The sequence below is a fragment of the Hippopotamus amphibius genome, chromosome 3 (assembly GCF_030028045.1).
Source record: "Hippopotamus amphibius kiboko isolate mHipAmp2 chromosome 3, mHipAmp2.hap2, whole genome shotgun sequence".
In the NCBI taxonomy this organism is placed as follows: Eukaryota; Metazoa; Chordata; class Mammalia; order Artiodactyla; family Hippopotamidae; genus Hippopotamus; species Hippopotamus amphibius.
Window position 1 is genome coordinate 6,443,749 of NC_080188.1, and position 16,977 is coordinate 6,460,725.

Here is a 16,977-nt window from a genome sequence, read left to right on the forward strand (position 1 = left end):
GTTGTCTCTAACTGCTGCTTGAACTTGCTTGCTTTTGCCCAACACAGTCAACATGTTTATCGTAACTGAAGAAGACATTCTCTTTTAATTATTGTCCCTTTTCACCATCTTTTTTGCCGATCTGGAAAAGTGGCAAGAGACTCCGTTCTAGGCCAGGTTGCCTGTAAGTTGATGCTTGGGTGTTCCCACTGTTTAGAGCCCCAGAAAGCTGAGCTGTGAGGTTACAATGGCACGAGGTGGTGCCTTCCCTGGAGGAGATGTGCAGGAGAGCAGGTTAAGCCCCTGGCAAGCATACCATCGAAATCAGCTGGGTGATGTACATTACCCCGTGAGTCACTCAGAGGAAGCATCCAACAGGCAGTTATTCGATAAAAAATTATTTCCGTGTTGGTTCCAGCTGAGAGCCAAGATGCTGTCACAAGGCGGAAGGCCAGTTCTAGCTCATTAAGTCTCCTTCCAGGTTTGAGGGCTCTTCTCTCCTTCCCTTGAGGCCTGCAGGCCCACCTGGCTGCACCCACTGCTGGATGCCACGGTGCCACGTCTCTCCGGCCCAGCCTGCCCCCCAGGGCCCGGCCACCTACTTGTTGGTCTGCCTCTGGTGCTGAATCACCATGTTTTTCTCATGGATCGTCTCCAACAGGGCTGTTGCCAGAGATTTCAGATCAGAAATGGACTGCGGAGTAGCTGGGAGACTGCACCCGTGATCCTCCGATAACAGATCCTGAACTGCGTGGGATATAAAATTTACAACTCAGTGTTAAATCCTTCTGGAATGTTGGAATGCAAACCAACATCAGTTCTTCCTGGACAATGAAGCTGGGATCAGTTCCCGGCTTCTACATGCTACTGTGTTGTCAAAGTCCACTTCAAGTGTCCAAAGTAAAACAAAATAAGATTCACTGTTGTGAGGCTTCAACAGAAAGGAGGAAGTCCTCAGGGACTTTTAGCAACACTTTTTTTTTAAAAAGGATAATAATCTTTTGCATTTGTCCAGTATTTTACACTTTCGAAACACTCATACTAACTCGAGACTTCAAATTTAAAAAGGAGCCTGGAAAATGTTATTTATTCTCATTTCATGGACAGAAAAGCAAGGTGCTGATAGATGAAAAAAAATATGTGCAGGTCACACAGCCATGCAGATGACAATGTCTAGTCCTGAGCTCCTGGCTTTATATCCCAGCTTCCCACGGTACCCTTGGTGGGTGGTACCCTTGGTGGGCAGTACCCTTGGTGGGTGGTAAGATAATGTAGGAGATTATTTAGAATACAATATATTTTGTATATGCATGTTTTTAGAAACTAAGAGACAACTCAAAAAGACCACAATCTCTTGTACTCCTACGAGACAGGAAAAAAAAAAGAATATAAATCTCTCATTATATATCTTTGAACACCATTTCCTATATGCCTACATGTAGACACACAAATTCACACATTCCTCTCTAAAAATGGGAAAAAGCTCTACTTTTTTCACTTAACCTTACGTCTAATCATGAATATCTACTAAAATATAAAATGTAATGGCTGCTGAGCAGTCCACGAAAATCTATAATAATTTATTTAATTACTGCCAGACATTTATGTTGTTTCCCATGTTTTTTTATTGTAACTAATATAGGAAGTACTTTCTTCAAGCAAAGTGCTTGCATATGTCTGTAATCACTTCTTGTCGGCTCAAAGGGGCTCCGTTTAAGGCTTTTTATAACAGAGGACCAAATGGTTCTCTAGAAAGGCTGTGCCCGGCTGACTGCTCTGCCCCAGTGTTTGAGCGTGGCTGGCACTCCCCACGTCAGTGACGGGACTGAGTGTCAACATTCAACATTCAAACATTCAACATGCAACGTTCAAAGGCTATCAAGGGTATCCAGAGCTATACTTAGACAGGCTACTTCACGTTTCTATAGAGTACTGTAGTTTTCTTTTTAAAAATAATTCTAGGATGTCCTTTTCTAGTTGAGTGGAAAAAAAGTTGCTTGGAAAAGTGCCCTGATTATTAGGTAGGCTGGAGATTCAGCATTTTTTTTTTTAATCCACCACAGCTCTGATGAGGACCATCACGTGATCCTCGCTGGCTGGTCTGCACTGCCAACAAGCCCAAAGAGGCCAGCCTAGCACGGGGTCCACTTGAGGCTCATGGTTAGAACTGCATCCCAAATATTAAGTGTCAGAAGCAAGCTCTCTGCTATTTACTTCCCTGACTGTTCCTGGAAGATCATTATTTTTCATCGGAATCGACAAGAAGGAGGAACCAAATTGCAATCAATAAAAGCTTCTTTGAAAAAGGCACATGAGCCATGTTAAAATGATTTCAGCAGCTATGAGACTTTTCTAGCCTGATCACAGAGGCCAGGAAAAGGAGAAACTCAGTGAGGACGGAACAGACACTTGGCGATGCTAACCTAGTGCTTACAGAAGGGAAAATATTCTGGAATAAAGGGGAGCATACTTAGGGGAACAGATGCAAACAGGGTCCAGTCACTAGAGAAACCTCAAATGCAGCGGCTCTCAAAGCAGGGTCCCCAAGCCAGCATCAGCGTCGCCTGGGAACTTTTTAGACATGCATATTCTCCAGGCTCGCCCTAGACCGACGAAATCAGAAACTCCGAGGTGGGGCCCAGCAATCTGTGTTTTAACAAGCCCTCCAGGCAATCCTGACGCAGGCAGAAGTTTGGGGGTGACTGCTCTAAGGATCCCCTCCATTCCCAGTTCAAACCGTGAGATGTAGATCCACAGCACTAGTATTCTGCGGTCAGAAGCAGTCCCTCCCCGAAAATGACCCCTACCTTGCTTTGCAGAGAGGACTCCAGTCAGAGCACTGCTGCTGGATTTACCCTGGCCTTTTGAGTTTTTCCGTCTCTCCAGAGCATTCTAAAGGAGCATTGGGAGGAAACAAAAACCTCTGTCAGAAAAGCCAGTAATGGAAAAACACCTAATTCCGGTAGGTGTGTCCTCCCATCCCGCAAGCGAGAACTCTTTGCAAATTCCAAATGCGGGCCCAGCTTCTAAAATTCAGAGTCTCTGCCAAAGAGTTATGATTTTTATGGATGTGGTAAAGAGCTTTGTTGTTTTTTTTTTATAAAGTTGGTGCCCAGCAGAATTACAGCAATTACATCCTCCTATATATAGAAGGTACTCAATGCATATGCGTTAAATTAAATCAAATCCGAAGCAAGAACTCAGTCTAATGTGTGAAGTCACTAGTTATGGAAACCCCTTCCAAACAGACATGAGATGGAGACCAGGTTTACTTTCATGGACCACTGCCAAAAGATCATTAGTGGTGTTTGGAAGGATTCTGTGGCTGGACTGGAAGAAGCGCCGTGATTGATTAATGAAATCTGCCATGGACTCAAGATGAAGGAAGTGCATGTGTGTCATTCCTAGAACAGACCGTTACATTAAAATTGATATGTGCTATATAGCTGGTGCTTGGCATATAGAAGGACTGAATAAATGTTGTTAAGCAAATGCATACACACATTTTTTAAATTATGTATTAATTATACAACTTTAAGAGCTGTATTCGTCTTTGGCTGTGTGTGTATATATAGACGGGTGTATACTCAAGTGTGGCCCCCACAGAATGGAAAAGGAAGAACAGCGTGGAGACTTCGGAGAAAAAAGTGAACGTCAAAAGCCAGGAAAATGAGATCGCTCTCCCCGGCATCAAGACGGCTGTAAAACTTCACCCTCAGGAAGAGAAATCAATCTATTTTCAAAGCAGAGAAACCCAGGAGATTTTGCTAATTATAACGCTTACAACTAACATCTGCAGAAATAGATATTATCTAACTAATGGTGCTGGAATTAGACTACATAACAGTGGGGAAAATTTAAACATTCAGTCCTTTCAGGGCGATGCGAACATTATCGTTTAGCTTGCGGTTTCCCAGTCTCCGTTTCTTCCTTGCTCGGAAATCATTTTCTTACGGATGATCAGGAGACAAAGAAGATATGATGACAGAACACTTTATAGGAAAGCTGGATAGGAAAGCTCATTTAATATAGACCGAGGCTGTAAAGTGGTCACTTCCAGATTCGGGTGGTCTCAGAGGGCCCGGGCCCGGTAACGGAAGGAGCTCTTGCAAAACCTGGTTTTTGTTGTGTTTGCTGTTTGGGGTTTAACTCTTCCTGGTTCCTCAGTTAAAGCTCTTATTGAACTATGTGGGAGGGCAGGCAAGCACTAGAATATCTCTGGCACATAAAAGAGATTTACAATAGAATGACATGTAGATGTACAATAGGGAATCGTCACCGTCACCCTCATGATTTTCTACCTTGTATTTGGCAATGTTAGATTTCAAGAGGTTGACCTCTTCGTGGAGTTGCTTTAATCTCTCTTGAAGGTACCTGGGAAAGAATATACACAACGAGGAAGAATTTAGCGCAAAATAAAAACATACACACAAGTAGGAGAGAGAAAAAAGAAAGCCACACACTCGAAGAGCCACCTTTTGCATACAATGCCTTCCCACCACTGAAAGGAGAAAAAGCGCATCTTGGTGACCTCTTCTTAAATGGATGTGATCAAGGTCAAATACGCCCAAATCACTGAAACCCCACTTTAGAACAGTGCATCCCCCTAAGGGATATCAACACAGTTTTCACATAATTCTCATTAAGATGATTCCGCTGGGAAGCAAGGCAGGAAGAGGCGATACCAGACACAGCCTTAAGCTAGTCACATACACACACTGAAATTTGCCTCTGGGAAAAGAAATAGCTAAGGGAATTTCTCAATTTATTTTCTTATTCTTTTCTGTCTTCTTGATAGCAATAATAAGCAACTTTCACTGGTTCTCTACCCCTCTCACCCAACCGGGGAGGGCGGGGGGAAAGAAGGTATGGATATAGGCGTGTAAGCATGTGGTTCTTCTTTTCTTTCTTCTACAACCGTGTGACATTAATATCATTGTTTTAGGGGTGGGACTTTCCTTTCATTGGAAGGCGATTTTCTTAAATGTAAATAGGGCTGCAAATAACTGCCAGCCTGCAGGCGAGTGGGGAGGCAGCACCCTACCCGCGTGCAGGCCTGGGACCGGCCACTTGCCTGTTCTCCATACAGAGGGCATCCACGTCAATGATCCGGTTCTCGTGGCCGCTCAGGATGTGGTTTAGCTCCTGGTTGAGCCTCTCGACTTTGTCCTGGTAGGAAGCCCGCTCTTCTTTAATGTCTTGCAGCTCGTCCACAGAGGCCTGCAGGTCATGCTCCAGAGACTCGATCTGAAACCAAAGGCAGCGCCCTTACTCAAGCTGTTCTGCACACGTCGGCTTTGCGCTCAGAGATGGAGCCTCCCACTGGCTGAGGGACTTTCAGAGAGCTTATTACTACCAGCCACGTGTGCCACGCACTGGAATATGATAAATGCTAAAAGCAGGGAGACAACTTCCGGCCAGACACGTACTACATCCAAGATGAGATGGACGCGGCAGCTTGGAAACGCAGAACCGATCCCTTACCAACTGCAGCCTGCCCTAAAGCCAGGGGCTCAGAGAGGGCAAATCTGGACATTGGGAACAACAGCCAGTGTCTTAGAAATACATACTTTTTCAAATCACTCTAGACCCAGAAATCTTGTTCTGCTCTTCAAAATCAATTAGTAAGAGGAGAAAAACAAAGTCTAGGCTTTCTAAGCTGTTCCCTAACTAGGGCTCGGTACCCGTTGAGATTTTGCCTAAAGAGCATCCACTCAGCATTTCAGCAGAAACTTGCAAATTAAGGCCAGTTTGTCATGTTTTTTCTCTCCCTGCCTATCCTGGATACAAGAGGGGTTTCTTGTGTTCTGAACAATGGCACCCAAAATAAGAGGGCAGACCTGCTGGAAGCTGGAAACAGAAGAGGCTGCTTGGGAACCTAGCAGAGAATAGAGGGAGTAAATGCATTCAAATTATATCTTCCTCCCTCCTCTGACCTCATCCCAAGCACCCCATGGTCTCTGAGAAACGGGGGGTACAGTCTACTCTTCTCTGTCGTGCCCAGCAAACACATCCCCCACTCTTAACGGATGTTGGTGATAACCTGTTCCTTCGCTCTCTCCAGCTGCTGAACCAAATCTTCACGCTCGTGGGCTGCAAAGTGCCGCACGCCGATTTCTTCGTCTCCCAGCCTCTGTTTGGCAATTGTCATTCTCAAGAGCTGCATTTTAGTACAAAAAGAAGGGAGTGAGAAAGAGAGAGTTAAGATAAATCGATCCGAACAAAACCCCAAGCATACTAGGCAGAAAGTGTTGGAAGACAAGATTTTTCAAGAACTACTGGAGAAAGGCACAAGACAAAGAAATTTCTTGCCAGTATTATGAATTAAAAAAAAATTTTTTTTAATCCACATTGCATGTACAGACATGTGTGCACACGTACACCTATGAAGCTAATGGGAACACAGGCCTGGGCATCTGAGGGTGGATGTCCTATGTAGCCCGGCCACAGTGAAGGGAAAACTCTGCCTCTTTTAAACTTAGCAAAGATTTAAAAATGGCAATACAGTGTTGGAAAGGACCTGCTAAGATGAGCACGCTCCCACATTCTTAACAGTTAGGAAATGTTATCAAGAGCCTTAAAAATGTCCCTATCCCATGATCCAGTAACTCTACTTCTAACAATCTGGGCTAAAAACAGTCCCAGACATGGACTAGCTTCAGGAAAAAAGGAAAAAGTAGATTGTGCTGTTATTTATAGAAACAGTAAAAACAAAAAAATAGAAACAATGTCTAGCAGTAGTGGAATGACTAGAAAATGAACTTGCAATCTATCAAGCGGCAAGTTTCCAGCTGTTTGAAATGAGGGTGGTGGTGAGGGTGATGTGAACTTTGTAATACCACTGCCACGCAGATGCTGCCGTACTAAGTGGGGAAAAAAGCAGAAAACTAACTTTAATACGTAGTATGGGGACTTCCCTGGAGCTCTAGTGGTTAGGACTCTGCGCTTCCACTGCTGGGGGCCCGGGTTTGGTCCCTGGTCAGGGAACGAAGATCCCGCAAGCCACACAGTGTGACCAGAAACTAAATAAATTAATTAATTTAAAAAGTTTTTTTTTTAAAGGGGCTTCCCTGGCAGTGCAGTGGTTAAGACTCTAAGCTTCCAGTGCAGGAGGGCAGGGGTCATGGGTATGACCTTCGGTCAGGGAACTAAGATCCCACATGCTGCACGGTGCAGCCAAAAACAAAAATTATGCGGTATGATTGAAATCATACTAAGAACCCACATACAAAAGAAAAAAATTACCAAATACACTAAAAGTTTCAGATGTGTGTGTTTAGGTGGTGCGAGACTGTATGCTCTCTGTTCTTTTCTTTGTTTTTCAACTTTTAAAATAAGTATGCATGACTTTCATAACGTATTTTTTAAATGTTTCCAAATCCCTGGGAATTAAATTCTCGTCCTAAAAATGTAATTTTCCAAGGATCTCGGCAGAACCCTTGGCTTTACTGGACTCTGAGGTCGAGCTCCATGTGCAGCTCCAAACCTTCCAGTGGGGCCACGATGGAAACTATGTTAGAGACTCCTGGAACATCCAGTGGTCCCAGAACATCCTCTACACGCCCATCGGTGCCAAGCAGGTGGTCATCAAAGTGCTTTTTTCACGTTATGGCACTGCTTCCTGATGCTTCTTCAAAAGAGGTTATAAGTCTGATTCCTCCACCTCCCTGTAGGGTATGTGCAGATGGGCTTCATATATGGTTGAGATCCCGGGGACATTTTTTTACTGCTACACAGTTCCAACCCATCCAGGAGTACCTGCTGGGGTATGCTCTTCCTTGTTCCTGCGTGGATCCTAAGGGGTTTGTTGCCAATAGAGAAAATGGCTTTATTTTTCAAGTCCCTAAGGATTTAGGGGCAGGTAAGAAAGTTAAAAGCCAAAGTAGAATATTAACTATATTGGAATAATAAATGACAGCAATGAACTCTGCAAGAAATGATGACTACTGAAAAGTAAAGAGCATTTTCAAATGACATATATCTGGGGTCCTTATTTGAAAACTAGTCAGATGAACTGGACAAATATTTACTGTGCACCTACTATGAGCAAAAGCATCATGAGGGTCAGTACAGTGTTCCCAGCAGGTGGAACAGCTTGTACAAAGGCCTAGCAGAGGACACACAGCACTCAGGTGTACCAATGGCCGTGCTTAATGGAATCCCCAGTCCAAAACTCAAGGACTCTGTATTTGCATACGTGCATAGTGCAAATTTATTTGTAGCCTCAAAACCAGCATTCATGGTGCTTTTGCATCACAGAGGGACATGCGCAGATAAACACAGGGTTGCGAAAAATCCGAAGCATCCCACAGGAACGTTCCCAGCTAAAGTCGAACAAGGCAATGTTCTGCTTTCTTGTTTTAGCTCATACTTTTCAAGGTCTCTTTCATGCTACTTTTTTTTTTCACATTTTTGTGCTTTCCGTTGGTGTTTTGCTGTTTAAAACGCGGCCCCCTGCCCCGCCCCGCCGTGCAGTGCTGGAGTGCTGTCTCATGTTCCTGAGCCCAAGAGGCCGCGATGTGCCCTATTGAGAATATACGTGTGTTAGATAAGCTTCATTCAGGCACAAGTTACAGTGCTATTGGCTGTGATTTCAATGTTAAAGAATCAACAACACAAATTAAATAAGGTGACTCAAAACAGAAGCACACATAAAACAGTTATACGTTGATCAGGTGACAAAAATACTGTGACCAGAGGCTCAGAGGAACCTAATCTCCCTATTTCTCCTAGGAACAATGGTTCAATATTCCCTAATTCAATGTTTGCAGCGATTTTAGAGAATGTAACTAGAGCCAATGTCAAGAGTCGGCTGTACTGGAGGGAAAGGAAGTTTATATCAGAACCGGCTCATTCACCTGAAAGCCGATATGTGAAAACATCTTTCATGTCACACAATTTCTTGGCTCTGGACTTTCAGAACCCCAAGTGAATACACAGAAAGACAAACAGCTAACCAAATAAGAAACACTTCTCAGATCAAAGGGTCCAGGAACAAGAAAGCCTGTGCCTTTTTTGGCACGAGGCAACAGGAGGTCTGTGACACGGCTTTGAAAGCAGGCTGCTTTTCTTCATATGTGAAAAGCCAGACTGACAGCCTGAACTTTAAGTAATAAAACACCACTGTGGTTTTCCATTCATAGTATGCTTTGCCGAACACTTAATTTAGAATCACACAATTATGTTTGCTTAATACCAATTAATTATTAAACATGTTTATTGAGGTCTGACAGCCATATAAGAGAGTCATCTTTTACATAGTGGATGCCTGTTAAGCTTCAATAAACATGTGAACAATCATTTGGTGTTTAATGTGCATACAATATCGGCAATTAAATCTCAGGGCTGGACTGGATAAAACACTTATTTTTAAAAGTGAGGCCCAAGTTGGTAAAATTTGCAAAAAGATGAGGGGGCGAGCCAAGAGGAGGAAGGGAGAGATGGAGAAGAGGGAACGGGAGAGAAATAAAAATTTTAGAAAATGGTGGCTCTACCCACCCCTGCTTTCTAGTGTCCCAGACAGAGAGCCAGGTGGGAGAGGGACTGATGCTACATTGAGGCAAAATCCTACTGTTCACATTTATACAGAAGAATCCTGTTCGGGAGGACGCATGGCCACGTGCCCTGAACTTTATGGACAGTTTAAGGGACCATCAGGGTGAATTTCTGCTAGACACAAGTTTTTGCCTCTTACACGCTGACTGCAGAACCTAGTCCCAAGTAAGAGGAGATAAGGTTTCTCTACCACACTTAGCACAGCCCCAGAACATAAAATGTGCTGGATCAACATCAGCTGCTCTCACAACCAGTGCTGTGATCACTGGCGTCCTCCTCTGCGTGTTTCCCCACACACACGCCCACTGGGGACGTCCGATCTTTCCTCTAAGCTGCAGGAAGCTGCGAGCGGCTGAGCCAGCCTCATCTGTAGACTGCAGGCAATGAGGCTGATTCCCCACCTTGGAAGCTGCTGTGAAGCAACTGCTCGGAACACTTAATTTCCTCCAGCGGGGCCGTCAGAACGGCACAGACAGCCTCCCTGTGCCAACCCTCGAAGTGGATCAGTGCCCTGAGAGGCATGTGCACCGCCGCCCGGAGATGCACCCGTTTGCTGATTTAGATGGAAATAAACGTTTATGAATGAATTACGGGCGTGAGTCGTCCGCTTATGGGTGAGGTGCAGCTGCAGCTGGGATGCGGCTGAGGGGACAGGGCTGCAAAACGATGCGGCGAAAGGCTCTTGGGTGCCCTTCCCCGACCCTGCCGACAGAGCCCACCTCCTCTGCCAAAGCCCTGCTCAAACTCTGATCCCACAAGGCCCCCCCATCAGAACGACTTGCTTCTTCCTTGATCTCTTCTTGAGTTTCATCCCTCACAGCCCTCAACAGTCTCTCCCTCATCTTGTTTTCATTTCCCTGAATCCATTTTCCCCAACAGACAGTGGGAGGGAGGTGGCCGGCAGGAGCCGCTCTTCTTCCCCAGGTGTTATCCGTGTTCAGATCCTGCATCTGGTGATCCTAGTCACACGTCCTTGGCTGTCACGTAACCTAAGCCCCAGGTGACATTAGTTTTTTTGAAAGTGGGGATTGTCTTAGTCCATTCAGGCTGCTATAACAGGCTACCACAGACTGCGTGGCTTATAAACCACAAACATTTATTCCTCATAGTGCTAGAGGCTGGAAAGTCCAAGATCAAGGTGCTAGCAGATTGGGTGTCTGGTGAGAGCCTGCTTCCTGGTGCATTGATGGCTGTCTTTTTTCTGCGTCCTCACATGGCGGAAGGGGTGAGGGAGCTCTCTAGGGTCCCTTCTATAAGGTCACTAATCCCATTTATGAGAGTTCCACCCTCATGACTTAATCGTCTCCCAAAGGCCCCCACCTTCCAATACCATCACATTGGGAATTAGGTTTCAATATATGAATTTTGAGGGGGTGGGGACACAGTCTCTAGCATCCCACCCTTGATCACTCCCCGAATTATGTTCTTCTTCCATGCAAAATACATTTACTCCATCCCAAAAACCCCCAAAGAATTACCTGGTTCCAGCAGCAACTCTAAAGTCTAAAGTCCAAAACCTCATCGAAACATCGACTAAATCAGGTACGGGTGAGACTTGAGGTGAGATGCATCCTGAGACACGCTCCTCTCCAGCTGTGAAACGGTGACACCCAGCAGGTTATGTGCTTCCGAAATACAAAGGTAGGATACGCGCAGCAGAGACGTTCCCATCCCAAAAGGGAGAAACAGGAAAGAAGGAAGGGGTGACAGGTCTCAAGTAAGCCCAAAACTTACCAGAGCAAAAAACGTTAAATGTAAAGGCTCAGGACTAATCCTCTCCGGCTCAGTGCCCTGCCTTCCAGGCCCACTGGCAACATCACCCCCCGGGCTTGGCAGGACGGCCCTGCAGCGGCTCTCCTCTGGGGCCCTGCAGCTCCGCTGGCTGGGGTCTCAGCCCTGGGGCTCTGGGAGGCCCCCTCCACTCTCACCCAGGCAGAGGCAATCTGTCCCCCGGAGCCATGCTCTCTGGGCCTGTGGCGGGACTGGCAGGTCGCTGGTCTCTGAGTCACCTTCATGTCATTCTTCTCTTGTCCTGAAGAAGAGCGGCAGACCTCTAACCCTACTAATCCCCTTATCCAAGGGCTGTTTGGCCAACACCCTTCGCATTCTCATTTTTTGCAGCATGGACAGGCTGAGAATTTTCCAAATCTTTACATTCTGGTTCCTTTTTGCTGAACAATTCCATCTTCAAATCGCCTCTCTCTTCTCACATTTTATAAGCAGTCAGGAGAAACTGGGCTGCGCCTTCAACGCTTTGTTTTAGAAATTTCCTCAGCTAAACATCCAACTTCACTGCTCACAAGTTCTACCTCTCATAAGACAACAGAACCCGATCACAGTTCAGCCAGATTGTTGCCCCTTTATAACAAGGATGGCCTTTTCCCCAACGTCCAATAACGTGCTCCTCATTTCCACCGGGGGCCTCATCAGGGCGGACTTTACCATCCGTATTTCTAACGACAGTCTGTGCAGGATGACTGACGTGTTCTCCAAGAAGGTGGAAGCTTTCTCTACAGCTCTTTCTTGTTTTTTTTCTGAGTCCTCACCAGAACTGCCCTTAACGGTCCTGCGAAGGACAACAGGCTTTTTTCTAGCAGGAACCTCAAAACCCTTCCAGCCTCTACTCGCTACCCAGTCCCAAAGCTGCTTCCACATTTTAGGTATTTGTTATAGCAGCACGCCACTTCTCAGTACCAATTCCTCTCTTCGTCTGTTTAGGCTGCTATAACAAAGTACCACAGACTGAGGAGCCTATAAATAACAAACATGTATTCCTCACAATTCTGGAGACTGGGAAGTCCAAGATCAAGGCGCTGGTAGCTTCACTGTCTAGTGAGGGCCCACTTCCTGGTTCACAGTCAGCTGTGTCCTCACTGTGTCCTCACATTGTTAGGGGAATCACCGACTGAAACCGCCCGCCCTGGCCAGGCACGGCAGTAACCACTTGCATGAGTAATCCTGATAAGAAACATGGAACTACCAAGCCACCAACAACAGGAAGAATTTGGGAAAAGTCAAAAGGAGAGAGGAGACGCCAGTCCGTGCGACCTACCAACCTCCCAGAATCCTTCTCGCTGGCGTCCATCTTGGCTGAGTGATGCGTGTGCCACCAGGAAGGACCCTGAGTCAGAATGACTGGCCAGAGACAGTTGGCCAGATGGGGAAACGAACCCCACCACCATAAAACCCAAGACTGAGAGCCACGTGGCAGGCAGTCCTCCTGGTTCCCTTACCCTCCTGCTCTCCGCCCGGGCGCCCCCTCCCAATAAAGGCCCTTGCTTTGTCAGCACGTGTATCTCCTCGGACAATTCATTTCAGAGTGTTAGACAAGAGCCCACTCCCAGGCCCAGGAAGGGGTCCACCTTCCTGCAACAACATGGCAGAAGGGGCAAAAGAGCTCACTGGGGTCTCTTATGAGAGTGCTAATCCAGTTCATGAGAGCTCTGTCGTCATGACCTAATCATCTCCCAAAGCCCCCACCTCCTAATACCATCACATTTCTGTTCACATTTCAATATATGAATTGAGAAGGAGGGGGCTCATTCAGTCTATAGTAAGAATAAAAGCTATCTGGTAGACAGGACAGCTATGTACAGCTGCCCAGCCTGTGCACTGCACAACTCCAACACTGGGGGTTTCCATCCTCTCAATGTGAAGATACAATGCAATGATCACTCTCTGAAGAGTTTTAAAAGCTCAATCCCCAGTTACAACTGGTATGGTTATAATTCTCATACAATGACTCTATTTGTCAAAGTTACTGGGAAGATCAGATGAAAGAATTAATAGGAAGTGGAGGCTAGCCCTTCCTCACCCCCAGTCCTTGTGTACTGCTGCAAATAGCATGCCTAGCGAGAGGTCAGCACCAAAAGTCATTTATTAAACATTCATCTGCCAGTGTTGTGCTACGCAACTCAATAAACAAGGTCCTGCCTATCTTTTCTTTGCTTTTCCTGTTGGTTTTCTCACATCCTCTTCAAATGCCCCCGACCTTTTGAAATACCCTTGATAAAATTAGACAAAAGAGCTTTAAAAGGCTCCAAGTAGGCAACTCTATTGTGTATAGCAAAGGTCAAATTCCTAGACCTATAGGAAAAATCCAGTTCTAGCTTTAAACAAAAGAATTTGTGACTTAAAAAAATCCCAGCAGTTTTCATTTTCTTCCTCCTAGGCTCTGGAAATCATCACGCACACACTCATGGATGTGTATCAATGTTTCCCAGTTAACAAGCATCCAATTTGGGCCAAACACCATGCTAGCAGCTTTCCTTACACACGACACCTCTTCACTGCAATGGGGGTAAAGCTGGAATGAGCGGCAAAGCCCTTCCGAGAGCTCTGATGCCTGAGCTGCCCCTGCCCTCCTCCCAAGCCCACCTCCAACCACCTTCCTTGTTCGCGGGCTTTCCTCCAGTGCCTCAGGCACACTCTGCTGCTGCCTGCCTCTGGGCCTTTGCACTCGCTCTGCCCTTGAGCAGCCTGCCCACAGGTCTATCCAGAAGCCACTTCTTTTGTCTCTTTCAGGTGGCAGGTCAAATGTCACCTCTGCTGAGAGGTCTTCCCTGGACATGGTCGCTGAAGCCGTTCACCTTCAAGTACCCCATGGCCTTCATCGTACGGCTGGGAACCGCCTGGTTCATCTGCTTGTCCCTCCCGCTGTCAGCTCCACTGCAGGGACCTCCCCGGTCACAGGCACCCAGGGCAGTGTCGGGCCAACCGCAGGGAGTTCTCAGACACATCTTAAATACAGGAAGCCTCTCATCTGCTGCTTGCCACCACCCCGGGAGGCAGACGCCGTTCCGGCCCCCTCACAGCAGAGACGCTCAGAGGGGCTGCTGCAGGGCTCTGAGGCCGGAGCTCCTTGCCTGGGGCCCACGCTCACAACAGGAGGCTGCCGCATCCCTCTCCCGGAACACAACGAGCCCTGTCCCAGGTGCTTCCACACATCGACCCAGGGAGTCCAACAAGCACCCTGTGAGGTGCTGCTGGGATCCCCGTTGTCAGATGAGAAGCAGAGACACGGAGAGGTGGAGCAACCTGCCCACGTCACAGACCTTGGAAATGGCAGGGCTGGGAGTTAAACCCTGGCAGCAAGGGTTCTGGAGGGGATGCTCGGTGGCCTCTCTCCGCACCGATGACAGCTCTCACTGCCTGGCGCTCCCCCGCGGGGTGTGTCCTGTACTAAGTGCTCTGTATAACTTTCTGTATTTAATCCTCATAGAAGGAGAACTGGCCCCCCGTGTCATGCCTGTGTCACCCAAGCTTACTCGCTCAGGGTCTCTGCACCTCATCCCCCGGTTGTCTGACTGCCTCCCACCTCCCTTCCTTCAGGCCTCTGAGCAAAGGGCATGTGAACAGAAATGCCTTCCTGCCCACCCCGGCAGCCCAGGCTTCACTCTGCAGCCCCTCAGGCGGCAGTAACTTGTTGACTTAGCGCTTAGCACCTTCTAACATATTATACTGTATTTCATCAAATAGAAGACTCGATCAACTCCAAGACCTACAATTATGCACAACTAAAAAGACTGAAAAGTACCAATCATCATTACATGATACCAGTAAGCATATAAGAGATGTTCAAATGTGAAAAACTGTGCCTCTCAGAATCCGTGTAATATGGTATATTTATTTGTTTATTTGCGTACTGCCCATCTGTCCCCGCTAGGATAGAAGCTCCATGAAGGCAGGAACTCACTGGTTTTCTTTACTATCCTATTCCCAGACCACAGAGTTGGGTCTTCAGTAAAGATGTATTGAAACAAATTGAACTGAATCATGCTCCATGAGGCAAGTACTCCTGTCATCTCCATTGTACAGGTGAAAAAAACTGAGACACAGAGAAGTCAAGCAACTGGCCTGAGATTACACAGCTAGGAAGCCTCTGAATGAGGCTTCAGATAGTTAAGAACACATTGCTCCCAGAGTGACAATCTTTGTGTGTGTGTCTGTGTGAGACAATCTACTTTTTTTTTAAATTGGAGTATAGTTGCTTTACAATGTTGTGTTTCTGCTGTAGAACAAAGCGAATCAGCTATGTGTATACATATATACCTTCCCTCTGGAGCCTCCCTCCCACACCCCCCACTCACCCCTCTAGGTCATCACAGAGCACCAAGCTGAGCTCCCTGTACTATACAGCAGCTTCCCACTAGCTATCTATTTTATACATGGTAGCATACATACATCAGCACTACTCTCTCAGTTTGCCTCCCCCCAGCCCCGTGTCCACAAGTCCATTCTCTACGTCTGCGTCTCTTTTCCTGCCCAAGTGACAATCTTTAGAGAATTGCACGAAGCAGTTTTAAAGCCGCTTCAATTTGTTTTGATTTTACTGTAATTTGGGTATCGTGTACGATAAAATAAGTCTTAGGTAAGATATATTTCAGAACCAGTTCTCTACAAAGTGTAATTACAATGCATGGTCTAAGGGATGAATGTCCAAAACCACGCTGTTCCGGTCGCATGGTCTACCTGGGCTATGAACTCATATAAGCCAGAACAAGCTCAAATACAGCTCAAGCTCAAGCTCAAGCTCTGAGACCAAATTCATTTGTCTAATTCAACTGACAAGAAAACATTAGGAAATGCTGGACTAGTCCAGCTGCTTGCTGAACTAACTGAACACTGCCTATCTTTCACCACTGAGATCCCAGTTAGAGTAAGACATGATGGGGCTGGAGCAGGTGAAGGGCCCTTATTGCTATTTTGAATCTTTGTAATTAATTTCTCTAATGCCCCAAGGTGAGAGCTTTTCATTAGAGTGCCCTCTTCATGTGGGTTTCCCACAGGCTAGGACATCTCCGTGCTCCTTTGAAGCATAGACAGGAAATGTTTACAAAGAGCTCTGATCCCTCATCCCGGATCCTGGACTGTTACAAACATGGACAGCTGAGCACTCTTTTTTTTTTTTTTAAACCGACTATACTTTAATTAGTCACCTGCATGCTCATTGGTCTGTCTTTATTGGCTGGTGGCTTTGACATAATTGGTTTGCTTGCTGAAATCTGTCCAAAAGTCCCACATCAATAGAGGTACGTTCACAGAAGGGGCCCATCATTTTACGGGGCCAACGCCAGATAAAACAGAGCTACTTAAAGACCGTCAGCTGGTGTAACATAAAGCTCCTTATTAAGGGCAAAGCCCCATGTTTATGCATGGTCGCAAACAGCTACATTTAAATTGGCCATCAGGGGCCCAGGAAATGTGACTGCCTGACACTGTCCACCCGAAGTTCCTCGCTTTTGAGTACTTCGCATTGCATTCTTCTTCTTCTGCACGTCAAGTGCCATAATCTGTAAAATGAAGGAAAAAATAAAAGCAAGCGGACAAGGAAACCCAACAGGAACATGAGATGCCGTTCCTGGCCGATTCTATTAGGTGCTCACTCCACACGGGGTACACAAAATGCAAGGCAGCTTCCGGGAGCTTGACACCAAAGCAGGA

General features: G+C 46.3%; 1 protein-coding gene across 1 annotated transcript in view; it reads right to left on the minus strand.

Moving 5' to 3' along the window:
- Positions 1 to 16,977, minus strand: part of CCDC149 (coiled-coil domain containing 149) — a 92,805-nt gene that overhangs the window by 22,480 nt on the left and 53,348 nt on the right. The window contains 5 exon segments of the mRNA XM_057728146.1: positions 582 to 726; positions 2,787 to 2,871; positions 4,281 to 4,353; positions 5,054 to 5,226; positions 6,023 to 6,139. Coding sequence (XP_057584129.1) covers positions 582 to 726; positions 2,787 to 2,871; positions 4,281 to 4,353; positions 5,054 to 5,226; positions 6,023 to 6,139 — 593 coding nt within the window.